Here is a 17,540-nt window from a genome sequence, read left to right as displayed (position 1 = left end):
TAGAGTCGTAGAGACAAGCAAATAAGTAATCTCCTGCATCCGTGCCAAACAAAACAAAACAGCTCTCTAGCTTTAAATTATAGCACGGGCCTTGAACAAACCGCTTTGTGATTACGTGAGGCAGGAGTAAATCAGCAATAGAAACATAATTTATTTTTCAAAGATTTATTCTGTCACTACCGAACATTTTACATCTACAGCTAGATTGTGTTTTTTTACTTTTATTGTGCCCTTGAAAGAAATGCATTAAATAATGAATTGCTAATGTAACTCATATAAACTAAAATGACTATGGCTTGGAAGAGACAATAAAGCACATTTTTCATTTTACCTAGACATGCACTTAATTCTATTCCATGCTTCGGTTGCTTCACGTGAAATGACGGAGATGCAATTACTGTATGTCCAAAGAAATAGCACCAATTGCCCATTTTATGGGAACAGTGGTTGTGTCATATAAAACTGGTCCCTGCCATAGTGACGTGGAATTTCCACTGCTGACTCAGTTCTGCCAGAGATCAGAACGCCTGCATGCTTGTTTGAGCAAGGAGGCACTACGACTTTTCAAACAGAATTTAGTGGCAAGAATATGCAAAATCATTACTGTTCCATTTACGTACAGTATCATAAATTAATTATTGGACAATCTGTATGGCCAACATTTGCAAATTATATACGTAAGTAAAATGTAAAACAGCTAAAATAATGTTTGAATTCAAATCACGCTGTATGTATACAATGTAGTATCTGAAAATTCTACAGAATATTACAATGTCTGCGTTCCCACAACTATTCCTGTTTTGAAATTGGCTGTGTGCCAATGAACCGCAATGGTGCCTAAAAATATTGTTCTATATTCTGTACTACGATTTGTACACCTTAAACAATTGCTCAACATGTTTGCTTACTTGTTTTGCGTACTGAAAAGTTATTCTTCTTGGTTCTTTCGGTAAAGTCACGTAGAAGGGAAGTAATAAAATAATAAAAATAAAACATAATAAAACAATTCTCACGACGTTTCGGCCACAACGCAAGCAGCCATCCTCAGGCGAAGAATGAAACACCCCAAGCTTGGAGCGTATATTTAAGCTGGGTTAGAGGGGGGGGAGGTGGGAAGAAGAGCGCCTAAACAAAATAATTTGCATATCAAGAGGAATTCAGCATATGGAAAATGCGTAGGAGGTGGGCGGGGGGGGTTCCAAATCAATACTATGCCCGTGCATTATGCAGGATTAGCAGCATCAAAGGGGGGGGGGAAGGGGGGGAGCATTAACAAAGGAAAGGAATGTTAATAGTATGTAGCTGTAGTTACTAAACAACCACGTAAAAAAAAAACTACAGTATAAACTGCATGACAAACTAAAGTATAAACTACATAGCATCATCAGTAAACTTACTATACTCTACAATAAGCTGAGTTACTAACAGTAAGTAATACATGAAAAATTCTACGTTGTAAAAAATTATATAATATGCTTCCATCTAAACTTTATTCTCTTACATCACACGCGTCTATACCGTACTATATACTTCCATAGGCAAAACCAACATTAAATTACATACTGTATTGCTATAAACCACCCTATACCTTATACATTTTTAATATAACACTATGTATTATTCTACCCACCCTAATGTGTATCAAAATGGTTTATTACGTCCTTCCAGTGATTGCTAAGCCAGAATCCATCTTCTCGGTTAAAATTGTCTCTGTGTTTGTAAATGTGGATCGCCTCATGTACGAATCTCTCATGATAGCCAGATGGCTTGCAGAGAACCTCTGTCTTGGAGAAGTCAATGTCATGTGAGCCCACTGAGTTGTAACAGTGATCTGCCACGGCTGAGGTGTTTGTCCTACAGTGTTTCAGGTCAGCTTTATGTTCACGGATGCGGTCCGAGACATGTCGTTTGGTTTCCCCAATGTAACTGCTACCACAGAGGCAACTTAGTTTGTAGACACCAGGGTACTGTATGTCTGGAACCACATCTTTTACAGACGGTACCAGATCACGGATTTTATGTACTGTGTTGAATCGGACCTGGATCTTGTGTTTAATCAGGATTTTGGAGATCTTTTTTGTGACCCCAGCAATGTAGGGTAAGGTGATGGTCTTGAAAGGCTCCTCAACAGGATCCTTCTTGGTGGTTGGAGTGATGGCTTTGCGGATTGTGTAGTCGGAGTAACCATTAGCCTTAAGAGCTTGGCGTACGTGTTTGAGTTCACTGGAAATGTGTTCATGGTCGGAGATGCATTGGGCTCTATGATATAGAGTCTTGATGAGGGAATTCTTCTGGGATGGATGGTGGTGGGAATCCGGTTTTAGATAAGCATCCGTGTGGGTGGCTTTCCTGTAGACAGAGTGGCTCATTGAACCATCAGGTCTCCTTTTGATTAGGACATCCAAAAAGGGTAGCTTGCCATCATTTTCGACTTCCATGGTGAATCTGATGGCTGGGTGTATGGAATTGATATGGTCGAGAAATTGGTCTAGAGCAGGCCGGCCATGTGGCCAGATGACAAAAGTGTCGTCTACGTACCTCTTCCATAAGGTCGGGCGTAGAGTGGCAGTCTGGATGGCGTCCGTCTCAAATTTCTCCATGAAGATGTTGGCTACAACCGGAGATAAGGGGGAGCCCATTGGGGTGCCCTCAATTTGCTTGTAGAAGGTTCCATTCCAGGTGAAGTATGTATTGGTTAAGCAGTGTCTCACCAGGGGGGGTACCCCAGCATTCAGTCCTTGATGAACCAAGTCTTCAATGATTGCGATGGTGTCAGGCACAGGCACCTTGGTGAACAAGGAAACCACATCAAAACTGACAAGCAGGTCGTCTGGGGACAGGGCAATCCCCTTGATTGTTGATACCAGGTCAGTAGAGTTTAGTACTGCAGAGGTGGTTTTTCCAGTGAAAGGCCGTAGGATTTCGGACAAAAAACGAGCCAGTTTGTAAGTCGGGGAGTTGATAGTAGAGACAATGGGACGAAGAGGTGTATCTTCTTTATGTATCTTTGGCAAGCCGTACAATCTTGGTGGCCTGGCTGCAGAAGGTTTCAACGAGAACTGTTTGGTCTGATCAATTAATGCGGTTGAAGCAGAAATGATGTTGTTGGTTTTGGAGACGAGGCTGTTGGTGGGGTCTCTTTTTATTTTTGTATAGCTGCCATCGGTGAGTAGTTCTTGAATTTTGTTGTTGTATTCTATTTTGTCCATGATGACAGTGGCATTGCCTTTGTCGGCTGAGAGGATGACAATGTCATCCCTCTTTTTTAATTGAGCTAATTCAAAACGCTCATCTTTGCTGATGTTGCTAGCTGGCATCTTAGCGTTTTTGAGGGTTACAGAGATTTCCGATCTTGCTACGTCTGCAGCGATGTGACTCAAGCCCTTGAGAGCTACATCTACTCGAGCAATTATATCATTAACTGGTATGTGTCTAGGTGTGACTGCAAAGTTTAGTCCTTTAGCTAAAACGGATTTCAAACCTTCAGAAATAGGACTGTTACTGCGATTAATTACGACTTTGTTAACATCTAGCTTTTCAATGTGTGGGTCCGGTTTCTTGTTTGAGAGGCGGTTGAATTTGGAAATCAAGTTGTCCTTACATTTAGTCGACATAGCGGCAGCTGAAGAGGCAGTCATTTTTTCCACATGTTCCCAATCCGATGTGGACATTGTTGCACTCAAGGATAAGTGTGATTTGTAGAGTGTCTTGTCTAACTGATCTAGTTCGGTGCGCGTAAGTCTGATTTTCTCTGAGATAAGAGCTAAGCTAGTTCTAGACAGAATTCGTTTCGCATTAGAAGAAGTTACAGCAGCAGATGTTAGTGTAAATGCGTTCGGTATTACCTTAGAGTCGCGGCATCTCTTCAGAAAGGTGAGAGACTCGATTAGCTGAGCCTTCTTGTCCCGGAGCTTGTTGAAGGATCTCAAAGTTATGTGGAAACCCTCCCCGTAGAGGCGGTTAAATTTCGATTTAAAGCTTTCGTGACTGCAGGGATTCATCTTCTTGGTTCTTTCGGTAAAGTCACGTAGAAGGGAAGTAATAAAATAATAAAAATAAAACATAATAAAACAATTCTCACGACGTTTCGGCCACAACGCAAGCAGCCATCCTCAGGCGAAGAATGAAACACCCCAAGCTTGGAGCGTATATTTAAGCTGGGTTAGAGGGGGGGGGAGGTGGGAAGAAGAGCGCCTAAACAAAATAATTTGCATATCAAGAGGAATTCAGCATATGGAAAATGCGTAGGAGGTGGGCGGGGGGGGTTCCAAATCAATACTATGCCCGTGCATTATGCAGGATTAGCAGCATCAAAGGGGGGGGGGGAAGGGGGGGAGCATTAACAAAGGAAAGGAATGTTAATAGTATGTAGCTGTAGTTACTAAACAACCACGTAAAAAAAAAACTACAGTATAAACTGCATGACAAACTAAAGTATAAACTACATAGCATCATCAGTAAACTTACTATACTCTACAATAAGCTGAGTTACTAACAGTAAGTAATACATGAAAAATTCTACGTTGTAAAAAATTATATAATATGCTTCCATCTAAACTTTATTCTCTTACATCACACGCGTCTATACCGTACTATATACTTCCATAGGCAAAACCAACATTAAATTACATACTGTATTGCTATAAACCACCCTATACCTTATACATTTTTAATATAACACTATGTATTATTCTACCCACCCTAATGTGTATCAAAATGGTTTATTACGTCCTTCCAGTGATTGCTAAGCCAGAATCCATCTTCTCGGTTAAAATTGTCTCTGTGTTTGTAAATGTGGATCGCCTCATGTACGAATCTCTCATGATAGCCAGATGGCTTGCAGAGAACCTCTGTCTTGGAGAAGTCAATGTCATGTGAGCCCACTGAGTTGTAACAGTGATCTGCCACGGCTGAGGTGTTTGTCCTACAGTGTTTCAGGTCAGCTTTATGTTCACGGATGCGGTCCGAGACATGTCGTTTGGTTTCCCCAATGTAACTGCTACCACAGAGGCAACTTAGTTTGTAGACACCAGGGTACTGTATGTCTGGAACCACATCTTTTACAGACGGTACCAGATCACGGATTTTATGTACTGTGTTGAATCGGACCTGGATCTTGTGTTTAATCAGGATTTTGGAGATCTTTTTTGTGACCCCAGCAATGTAGGGTAAGGTGATGGTCTTGAAAGGCTCCTCAACAGGATCCTTCTTGGTGGTTGGAGTGATGGCTTTGCGGATTGTGTAGTCGGAGTAACCATTAGCCTTAAGAGCTTGGCGTACGTGTTTGAGTTCACTGGAAATGTGTTCATGGTCGGAGATGCATTGGGCTCTATGATATAGAGTCTTGATGAGGGAATTCTTCTGGGATGGATGGTGGTGGGAATCCGGTTTTAGATAAGCATCCGTGTGGGTGGCTTTCCTGTAGACAGAGTGGCTCATTGAACCATCAGGTCTCCTTTTGATTAGGACATCCAAAAAGGGTAGCTTGCCATCATTTTCGACTTCCATGGTGAATCTGATGGCTGGGTGTATGGAATTGATATGGTCGAGAAATTGGTCTAGAGCAGGCCGGCCATGTGGCCAGATGACAAAAGTGTCGTCTACGTACCTCTTCCATAAGGTCGGGCGTAGAGTGGCAGTCTGGATGGCGTCCGTCTCAAATTTCTCCATGAAGATGTTGGCTACAACCGGAGATAAGGGGGAGCCCATTGGGGTGCCCTCAATTTGCTTTTAGAAGGTTCCATTCCAGGTGAAGTATGTATTGGTTAAGCAGTGTCTCACCAGGGGGGGTACCCCAGCATTCAGTCCTTGATGAACCAAGTCTTCAATGATTGCGATGGTGTCAGGCACAGGCACCTTGGTGAACAAGGAAACCACATCAAAACTGACAAGCAGGTCGTCTGGGGACAGGGCAATCCCCTTGATTGTTGATACCAGGTCAGTAGAGTTTAGTACTGCAGAGGTGGTTTTAGACCAATTTCTCGACCATATCAATTCCATACACCCAGCCATCAGATTCACCATGGAAGTCGAAAATGATGGCAAGCTACCCTTTTTGGATGTCCTAATCAAAAGGAGACCTGATGGTTCAATGAGCCACTCTGTCTACAGGAAAGCCACCCACACGGATGCTTATCTAAAACCGGATTCCCACCACCATCCATCCCAGAAGAATTCCCTCATCAAGACTCTATATCATAGAGCCCAATGCATCTCCGACCATGAACACATTTCCAGTGAACTCAAACACGTACGCCAAGCTCTTAAGGCTAATGGTTACTCCGACTACACAATCCGCAAAGCCATCACTCCAACCACCAAGAAGGATCCTGTTGAGGAGCCTTTCAAGACCATCACCTTACCCTACATTGCTGGGGTCACAAAAAAGATCTCCAAAATCCTGATTAAACACAAGATCCAGGTCCGATTCAACACAGTACATAAAATCCGTGATCTGGTACCGTCTGTAAAAGATGTGGTTCCAGACATACAGTACCCTGGTGTCTACAAACTAAGTTGCCTCTGTGGTAGCAGTTACATTGGGGAAACCAAACGACATGTCTCGGACCGCATCCGTGAACATAAAGCTGACCTGAAACACTGTAGGACAAACACCTCAGCCGTGGCAGATCACTGTTACAACTCAGTGGGCTCACATGACATTGACTTCTCCAAGACAGAGGTTCTCTGCAAGCCATCTGGCTATCATGAGAGATTCGTACATGAGGCGATCCACATTTACAAACACAGAGACAATTTTAACCGAGAAGATGGATTCTGGCTTAGCAATCACTGGAAGGACGTAATAAACCATTTTGATACACATTAGGGTGGGTAGAATAATACATAGTGTTATATTAAAAATGTATAAGGTATAGGGTGGTTTATAGCAATACAGTATGTAATTTAATGTTGGTTTTGCCTATGGAAGTATATAGTACGGTATAGACGCGTGTGATGTAAGAGAATAAAGTTTAGATGGAAGCATATTATATAATTTTTTACAACGTAGAATTTTTCATGTATTACTTACTGTTAGTAACTCAGCTTATTGTAGAGTATAGTAAGTTTACTGATGATGCTATGTAGTTTATACTTTAGTTTGTCATGCAGTTTATACTGTAGTTTTTTTTTTTACGTGGTTGTTTAGTAACTACAGCTACATACTATTAACATTCCTTTCCTTTGTTAATGCTCCCCCCCTTCCCCCCCCCCCTTTGATGCTGCTAATCCTGCATAATGCACGGGCATAGTATTGATTTGGAACCCCCCCCCGCCCACCTCCTACGCATTTTCCATATGCTGAATTCCTCTTGATATGCAAATTATTTTGTTTAGGCGCTCTTCTTCCCACCTCCCCCCCCTCTAACCCAGCTTAAATATACGCTCCAAGCTTGGGGTGTTTCATTCTTCGCCTGAGGATGGCTGCTTGCGTTGTGGCCGAAACGTCGTGAGAATTGTTTTATTATGTTTTATTTTTATTATTTTATTACTTCCCTTCTACGTGACTTTACCGAAAGAACCAAGAAGATGAATCCCTGCAGTCACGAAAGCTTTAAATCGAAATTTAACCGCCTCTACGGGGAGGGTTTCCACATAACTTTGAGATCCTTCAACAAGCTCCGGGACAAGAAGGCTCAGCTAATCGAGTCTCTCACCTTTCTGAAGAGATGCCGCGACTCTAAGGTAATACCGAACGCATTTACACTAACATCTGCTGCTGTAACTTCTTCTAATGCGAAACGAATTCTGTCTAGAACTAGCTTAGCTCTTATCTCAGAGAAAATCAGACTTACGCGCACCGAACTAGATCAGTTAGACAAGACACTCTACAAATCACACTTATCCTTGAGTGCAACAATGTCCACATCGGATTGGGAACATGTGGAAAAAATGACTGCCTCTTCAGCTGCCGCTATGTCGACTAAATGTAAGGACAACTTGATTTCCAAATTCAACCGCCTCTCAAACAAGAAACCGGACCCACACATTGAAAAGCTAGATGTTAACAAAGTCGTAATTAATCGCAGTAACAGTCCTATTTCTGAAGGTTTGAAATCCGTTTTAGCTAAAGGACTAAACTTTGCAGTCACACCTAGACACATACCAGTTAATGATATAATTGCTCGAGTAGATGTAGCTCTCAAGGGCTTGAGTCACATCGCTGCAGACGTAGCAAGATCGGAAATCTCTGTAACCCTCAAAAACGCTAAGATGCCAGCTAGCAACATCAGCAAAGATGAGCGTTTTGAATTAGCTCAATTAAAAAAGAGGGATGACATTGTCATCCTCTCAGCCGACAAAGGCAATGCCACTGTCATCATGGACAAAATAGAATACAACAACAAAATTCAAGAACTACTCACCGATGGCAGCTATACAAAAATAAAAAGAGACCCCACCAACAGCCTCGTCTCCAAAACCAACAACATCATTTCTGCTTCAACCGCATTAATTGATCAGACCAAACAGTTCTCGTTGAAACCTTCTGCAGCCAGGCCACCAAGATTGTACGGCTTGCCAAAGATACATAAAGAAGATACACCTCTTCGTCCCATTGTCTCTACTATCAACTCCCCGACTTACAAACTGGCTCGTTTTTTGTCCGAAATCCTACGGCCTTTCACTGGAAAAACCACCTCTGCAGTACTAAACTCTACTGACCTGGTATCAACAATCAAGGGGATTGCCCTGTCCCCAGACGACCTGCTTGTCAGTTTTGATGTGGTTTCCTTGTTCACCAAGGTGCCTGTGCCTGACACCATCGCAATCATTGAAGACTTGGTTCATCAAGGACTGAATGCTGGGGTACCCCCCCTGGTGAGACACTGCTTAACCAATACATACTTCACCTGGAATGGAACCTTCTACAAGCAAATTGAGGGCACCCCAATGGGCTCCCCCTTATCTCCGGTTGTAGCCAACATCTTCATGGAGAAATTTGAGACGGACGCCATCCAGACTGCCACTCTACGCCCGACCTTATGGAAGAGGTACGTAGACGACACTTTTGTCATCTGGCCACATGGCCGGCCTGCTCTAGACCAATTTCTCGACCATATCAATTCCATACACCCAGCCATCAGATTCACCATGGAAGTCGAAAATGATGGCAAGCTACCCTTTTTGGATGTCCTAATCAAAAGGAGACCTGATGGTTCAATGAGCCACTCTGTCTACAGGAAAGCCACCCACACGGATGCTTATCTAAAACCGGATTCCCACCACCATCCATCCCAGAAGAATTCCCTCATCAAGACTCTATATCATAGAGCCCAATGCATCTCCGACCATGAACACATTTCCAGTGAACTCAAACACGTACGCCAAGCTCTTAAGGCTAATGGTTACTCCGACTACACAATCCGCAAAGCCATCACTCCAACCACCAAGAAGGATCCTGTTGAGGAGCCTTTCAAGACCATCACCTTACCCTACATTGCTGGGGTCACAAAAAAGATCTCCAAAATCCTGATTAAACACAAGATCCAGGTCCGATTCAACACAGTACATAAAATCCGTGATCTGGTACCGTCTGTAAAAGATGTGGTTCCAGACATACAGTACCCTGGTGTCTACAAACTAAGTTGCCTCTGTGGTAGCAGTTACATTGGGGAAACCAAACGACATGTCTCGGACCGCATCCGTGAACATAAAGCTGACCTGAAACACTGTAGGACAAACACCTCAGCCGTGGCAGATCACTGTTACAACTCAGTGGGCTCACATGACATTGACTTCTCCAAGACAGAGGTTCTCTGCAAGCCATCTGGCTATCATGAGAGATTCGTACATGAGGCGATCCACATTTACAAACACAGAGACAATTTTAACCGAGAAGATGGATTCTGGCTTAGCAATCACTGGAAGGACGTAATAAACCATTTTGATACACATTAGGGTGGGTAGAATAATACATAGTGTTATATTAAAAATGTATAAGGTATAGGGTGGTTTATAGCAATACAGTATGTAATTTAATGTTGGTTTTGCCTATGGAAGTATATAGTACGGTATAGACGCGTGTGATGTAAGAGAATAAAGTTTAGATGGAAGCATATTATATAATTTTTTACAACGTAGAATTTTTCATGTATTACTTACTGTTAGTAACTCAGCTTATTGTAGAGTATAGTAAGTTTACTGATGATGCTATGTAGTTTATACTTTAGTTTGTCATGCAGTTTATACTGTAGTTTTTTTTTTTACGTGGTTGTTTAGTAACTACAGCTACATACTATTAACATTCCTTTCCTTTGTTAATGCTCCCCCCCTTCCCCCCCCCCTTTGATGCTGCTAATCCTGCATAATGCACGGGCATAGTATTGATTTGGAACCACCCCCGCCCACCTCCTACGCATTTTCCATATGCTGAATTCCTCTTGATATGCAAATTATTTTGTTTAGGCGCTCTTCTTCCCACCTCCCCCCCCTCTAACCCAGCTTAAATATACGCTCCAAGCTTGGGGTGTTTCATTCTTCGCCTGAGGATGGCTGCTTGCGTTGTGGCCGAAACGTCGTGAGAATTGTTTTATTATGTTTTATTTTTATTATTTTATTACTTCCCTTCTACGTGACTTTACCGAAAGAACCAAGAAGATGAATCCCTGCAGTCACGAAAGCTTTAAATCGAAATTTAACCGCCTCTACGGGGAGGGTTTCCACATAACTTTGAGATCCTTCAACAAGCTCCGGGACAAGAAGGCTCAGCTAATCGAGTCTCTCACCTTTCTGAAGAGATGCCGCGACTCTAAGGTAATACCGAACGCATTTACACTAACATCTGCTGCTGTAACTTCTTCTAATGCGAAACGAATTCTGTCTAGAACTAGCTTAGCTCTTATCTCAGAGAAAATCAGACTTACGCGCACCGAACTAGATCAGTTAGACAAGACACTCTACAAATCACACTTATCCTTGAGTGCAACAATGTCCACATCGGATTGGGAACATGTGGAAAAAATGACTGCCTCTTCAGCTGCCGCTATGTCGACTAAATGTAAGGACAACTTGATTTCCAAATTCAACCGCCTCTCAAACAAGAAACCGGACCCACACATTGAAAAGCTAGATGTTAACAAAGTCGTAATTAATCGCAGTAACAGTCCTATTTCTGAAGGTTTGAAATCCGTTTTAGCTAAAGGACTAAACTTTGCAGTCACACCTAGACACATACCAGTTAATGATATAATTGCTCGAGTAGATGTAGCTCTCAAGGGCTTGAGTCACATCGCTGCAGACGTAGCAAGATCGGAAATCTCTGTAACCCTCAAAAACGCTAAGATGCCAGCTAGCAACATCAGCAAAGATGAGCGTTTTGAATTAGCTCAATTAAAAAAGAGGGATGACATTGTCATCCTCTCAGCCGACAAAGGCAATGCCACTGTCATCATGGACAAAATAGAATACAACAACAAAATTCAAGAACTACTCACCGATGGCAGCTATACAAAAATAAAAAGAGACCCCACCAACAGCCTCGTCTCCAAAACCAACAACATCATTTCTGCTTCAACCGCATTAATTGATCAGACCAAACAGTTCTCGTTGAAACCTTCTGCAGCCAGGCCACCAAGATTGTACGGCTTGCCAAAGATACATAAAGAAGATACACCTCTTCGTCCCATTGTCTCTACTATCAACTCCCCGACTTACAAACTGGCTCGTTTTTTGTCCGAAATCCTACGGCCTTTCACTGGAAAAACCACCTCTGCAGTACTAAACTCTACTGACCTGGTATCAACAATCAAGGGGATTGCCCTGTCCCCAGACGACCTGCTTGTCAGTTTTGATGTGGTTTCCTTGTTCACCAAGGTGCCTGTGCCTGACACCATCGCAATCATTGAAGACTTGGTTCATCAAGGACTGAATGCTGGGGTACCCCCCCTGGTGAGACACTGCTTAACCAATACATACTTCACCTGGAATGGAACCTTCTACAAGCAAATTGAGGGCACCCCAATGGGCTCCCCCTTATCTCCGGTTGTAGCCAACATCTTCATGGAGAAATTTGAGACGGACGCCATCCAGACTGCCACTCTACGCCCGACCTTATGGAAGAGGTACGTAGACGACACTTTTGTCATCTGGCCACATGGCCGGCCTGCTCTAGACCAATTTCTCGACCATATCAATTCCATACACCCAGCCATCAGATTCACCATGGAAGTCGAAAATGATGGCAAGCTACCCTTTTTGGATGTCCTAATCAAAAGGAGACCTGATGGTTCAATGAGCCATTCTGTCTACAGGAAAGCCACCCACACGGATGCTTATCTAAAACCGGATTCCCACCACCATCCATCCCAGAAGAATTCCCTCATCAAGACTCTATATCATAGAGCCCAATGCATCTCCGACCATGAACACATTTCCAGTGAACTCAAACACGTACGCCAAGCTCTTAAGGCTAATGGTTACTCCGACTACACAATCCGCAAAGCCATCACTCCAACCACCAAGAAGGATCCTGTTGAGGAGCCTTTCAAGACCATCACCTTACCCTACATTGCTGGGGTCACAAAAAAAGATCTCCAAAATCCTGATTAAACACAAGATCCAGGTCCGATTCAACACAGTACATAAAATCCGTGATCTGGTACCGTCTGTAAAAGATGTGGTTCCAGACATACAGTACCCTGGTGTCTACAAACTAAGTTGCCTCTGTGGTAGCAGTTACATTGGGGAAACCAAACGACATGTCTCGGACCGCATCCGTGAACATAAAGCTGACCTGAAACACTGTAGGACAAACACCTCAGCCGTGGCAGATCACTGTTACAACTCAGTGGGCTCACATGACATTGACTTCTCCAAGACAGAGGTTCTCTGCAAGCCATCTGGCTATCATGAGAGATTCGTACATGAGGCGATCCACATTTACAAACACAGAGACAATTTTAACCGAGAAGATGGATTCTGGCTTAGCAATCACTGGAAGGACGTAATAAACCATTTTGATACACATTAGGGTGGGTAGAATAATACATAGTGTTATATTAAAAATGTATAAGGTATAGGGTGGTTTATAGCAATACAGTATGTAATTTAATGTTGGTTTTGCCTATGGAAGTATATAGTACGGTATAGACGCGTGTGATGTAAGAGAATAAAGTTTAGATGGAAGCATATTATATAATTTTTTACAACGTAGAATTTTTCATGTATTACTTACTGTTAGTAACTCAGCTTATTGTAGAGTATAGTAAGTTTACTGATGATGCTATGTAGTTTATACTTTAGTTTGTCATGCAGTTTATACTGTAGTTTTTTTTTTACGTGGTTGTTTAGTAACTACAGCTACATACTATTAACATTCCTTTCCTTTGTTAATGCTCCCCCCCTTCCCCCCCCCCCTTTGATGCTGCTAATCCTGCATAATGCACGGGCATAGTATTGATTTGGAACCCCCCCCGCCCACCTCCTACGCATTTTCCATATGCTGAATTCCTCTTGATATGCAAATTATTTTGTTTAGGCGCTCTTCTTCCCACCTCCCCCCCCTCTAACCCAGCTTAAATATACGCTCCAAGCTTGGGGTGTTTCATTCTTCGCCTGAGGATGGCTGCTTGCGTTGTGGCCGAAACGTCGTGAGAATTGTTTTATTATGTTTTATTTTTATTATTGTATTACTTCCCTTCTACGTGACTTTACCGAAAGAACCAAGAAGATGAATCCCTGCAGTCACGAAAGCTTTAAATCGAAAAATGAAAAGTTATTGTTTCGTGGAACGTTAGCATAAAATTGATGGGATACACAGTCATGTATATATTTTACAGGGAGGAACAATGTTCCACACTGCCCACCAGGGATTATTTAGCTGTCTGTCTGTCTGACTGTCTGTCTGTCGTGCATAAATAAATATATATATAATACACACAGCTCTTTGATTGGTGGAGACCTTACAAACAGCTATTTGATTGGTGGAGACCTACTGCCGGGTACGGAGAGGGGAGGTGCCTAAGGGAGGAGGGTCAGGGGAGGGGCCTAAGGAAGGGGGGAGTCAGGAGAGGGGCCTGAGGGGGGGATCAGAGGAGGGGCCTAAGGGAGGGGGGGGTCAGGGGAGGGGCCTAAGGATATGGGGGGTGGTCAGGGGAGGGGCCTAAGGGAAGTGGGGTCAGGGGAGGGGCCTGAGGATATGGGGGGGTGGCCAGGGGAGGGGCCTAAGGGAGGGGGGGGGGGTAAGGGGAGGTGCTTAAGCAAGGGGGAGGGGCCGATAGTGAAGGGGGCTGGCTACCTGGCTGTCTGCCTGGCTACCTCAAGTAAAGTTATCTTGTATACAGGTAGGAATAACAGGTTCCACACTGCCTACCAGGGATTATTTGTCTGTCTGTCGTGCACGAATGCGCTGTCCAACCAAGTTCCTACCTGCCCACTCCGAAGGAACGTGTTTTTAATCACGTTTGCAGGTGCTGATGAGGATACGTGACCACACACTTGTTACATATGATGTCTCAGCAGGAGCAGCTAATGGCTATGTCAAACCAAGGTATTTATGCTCAACAGGAAAATAAATTACATAGCAATGTTAATGCTATCCACCATAATAATTCGTAGTTAACCTTAGATAAGCAGTACCTGTGTTTACAAAACTTTGCAGAATTAAATTTCGATTTAAAGCTTTCGTGGGTGCAGGGATTCATCTTCTTGGTTCTTTCGGTAAAGTCACGTAGAAGGGAAGTAATAAAATAATAAAAATAAAACATAATAAAATAATTATCACGACGTTTCGGCCACAACGCAAGCAGCCGTCCTCAGGTGAAACCAGGTCTGTCGAGGCGACAGCGTCTGAATGGCCGAAACGTCGTGAGAATTATTTTATTATGTTTTATTTTTATTATTTTATTACTTCCCTTCTACGTCACTTTACCGAAAGAACCAAGAAGACCAATGCATTACGAATACTGTGCTGGAGTATCTCGATGCAATTAGTAAAATGCGACTGGATTTCATCCCCAAACTTTGAGCTTGTAAAACAAACACAACATTTGTATTGTGTCAAAACTGTAGCTTGCAACGAACTGTGAGAAAATATTACAATCAAGTGATTTAAGGTCATATTCTAATATTGCAATAATGGAGATCCTACATTTTCGCAAATGCTCTATTCCAAAGTCTGGCAGCACGTGTTCAACTGTTTGACCATTCTGGTAATGGAAGGAACAATTTCTACGCACACGCACACACAAAATAACTAAACACAATCATAACTATTAAAATTATATCTCTACAAGAACAGTCATTGTATTTACTGAAAACATGAACAATGCATTGTGATAACTGTACTGTGTTGACCATGATTTTTGACAATGTGTTTTGAAGAATACGATAGGACAATGTGGGCATGCGAAATTTTGAGGTATCATATTTGATTCCTAAAGTTGCACCCTGAATGATTTCTGCAAATACTAATCTACAATTAATTTGCATATCATTCTACCAGGGATTCATCCATGCAAGATGAGTACAATGGAATGCCACTTTATTGCAATGCAATTGCTAACCTTGCTTAGCTATGCATCACTGATACCAGATGTTCAAAATTATAGTGCTGGTTATTCTGAGAGATTCCCAGTCGTCTGCGTGGTAGTATGGGACAGTGTTGTTTGTCCCAGTGGTGGACCCATGTGCGACTCTCACAATCTCATGATCCCGTTATGAATAGGATCCTATTCAAAGAAGTCGTGCTCATGATTATTTCATACATTTTTGATGTTGAGTAAAAGAATGCATTACTGGAACTGATCTCGATTTAAAGCTTTCGTGACTGCAGGGATTCATATTCTTGGTTCTTTCGGTAAAGTCACGTATGTTTTATTTTTTACTATTTTATTTTAAAATAATACAAATCAAACATAATTCTGTTTTATTTTTATTATTTTATTTTACGCAATTATAATGTTTTATTATTTCCCTTCTACATGACTTTACCGAAAAAAACAAGAATATGAAACTGATCTCCCATAAATGTTAAGAATATACTGAAGTAATTACAGTACCATATATATTTTATTTCTCCCAGGGACTTTGTGAATGTGAGAAGGATTGAAAAGCAAGGCCAGCGATACATCTCAGCTGGGATGTCCACATCGCATGAAGACAAACCTCCGTCCTCCGATTTTGTTCGGTAATACCGTGGGTGTAGATCAGTGACAACCTTCATATTACACAACACATCACTAATAAATCAACGTCTGTAATGCCATATTACTGACGCCATTCTGTGCAGTTTATAATGAAGCTTTGTACTTTACATTCCAGGGGCAACAATGACTCTGGAGGCTTCATTGTGCAGAAGAATTCTGAGCAACGCAATGCCTGTTCATTTATATGGATCCTTAACACAGACATAAAGGTAAGAGATTTACAACTATTTAATGCAAGATAAAATTTCGACTTAAAACGTTTGTGACTGCAGGAATTCATATTCTTTGGTTCTTTAGATAAAGTCACGTAGATATAAAAAATAATACAAATAAAGTGAACACAAATAATAATAATGATAAATTAATATAAACAAAAAAACTAATGTAGACTGAAGCCTGGTTCTTAATCGGAGTGAGTGTACTGGCAATCTCTAATGTGGACTGTAGCCTGGTTATTAAGTTTGGTGAGTGTACTGGCAGTCTATAATGTAGACTGTAGCAATGGTTAAGCTGGGTGAGTGTACTGGCAACATATAATGTAGACTGTAGCCTGGTTCTTTACCTTGGTGAGTGTACTGGCATTGCTACAGTCTACATTATAGATTGCCAATACGCTCACCAGCTTAAAAACCAGGCTACAGTCTACATTATAGACTGCCAGTACACTCACCAAACTTAATAACCAGGCTACAGTCCACAGAGATTTCCAGTACACTCACTCCGATTAAGAACCAGGCTACAGTCTACATTAGTGTTTTTTAAAATCATTTTTATTCACTTTATTTTTATTATTATTATTTCTATCTACGTGACTTTACCGAAAGAACCAAATAATAATGCAAGATTACCTGAAAACGTACATTTTCCAATTGTAGGACAATCCTGCTCTACTTTGCCATTTTCATATGAATATATTTTCTGTTTTTAAACAATTTGTTGTATAAAGTACTGTAATTTGTGCACAATTCTGGTCCATCACACAACGCCCGTCAATTATGTGTTGTTTTCTGAACGATGCAGGGCAGTATTCCCCGTTATTTGGTGAACAAGAGCCTTGCAGAAATCATGTTTGCGTTTGCATCAAGCCTGCGGCAACACCTCAAAGACACCCACACGCAGCATAGACCCTCATCAGGCGCAGTGCCTCGCCAATCTCGTCTGTGAATTTGAATTGTGCACAGCCTTTTCTCGGACAGCTATGCTCAACTTGTTTTCTTGCTGGACTTAAGGAGGCTTCTGAAAATATCGGCTCTGTTGTGCCAGCAGAGAGTACAATGATATACCCGCTAAGTACTTTTTAAATGCATGACTGATGTATTGGGTGGTTTATTTTATGAAAAATATAGAAGTGGAATAACATGGGTTTGACTAGTTGAAACTATTATGATAAAGGGG

General features: G+C 42.0%; 1 protein-coding gene across 1 annotated transcript in view; it reads left to right on the top strand.

Annotated features, from left to right (window-relative positions):
* Positions 1–17,309, top strand: part of LOC144946991 (stAR-related lipid transfer protein 3-like) — a 34,717-nt gene extending 17,408 nt beyond the window's left edge. The window contains exons 10-13 of the mRNA XM_078876088.1: positions 14,409–14,488; positions 16,022–16,126; positions 16,261–16,354; positions 17,166–17,309. Of these exons, the coding sequence (XP_078732214.1) occupies positions 14,409–14,488; positions 16,022–16,126; positions 16,261–16,354; positions 17,166–17,309 (423 nt within the window). The remainder of the gene's footprint in view (positions 1–14,408; positions 14,489–16,021; positions 16,127–16,260; positions 16,355–17,165) is intronic.
* The last annotated feature ends 231 nt before the right edge of the window (positions 17,310–17,540 follow it).

The sequence above is a fragment of the Lampetra fluviatilis genome, chromosome 2, assembly GCF_964198595.1.
Source record: "Lampetra fluviatilis chromosome 2, kcLamFluv1.1, whole genome shotgun sequence".
Classification (NCBI taxonomy): domain Eukaryota; kingdom Metazoa; phylum Chordata; class Hyperoartia; order Petromyzontiformes; family Petromyzontidae; genus Lampetra; species Lampetra fluviatilis.
This window is presented reverse-complemented; position numbering and strand designations above follow the sequence as displayed.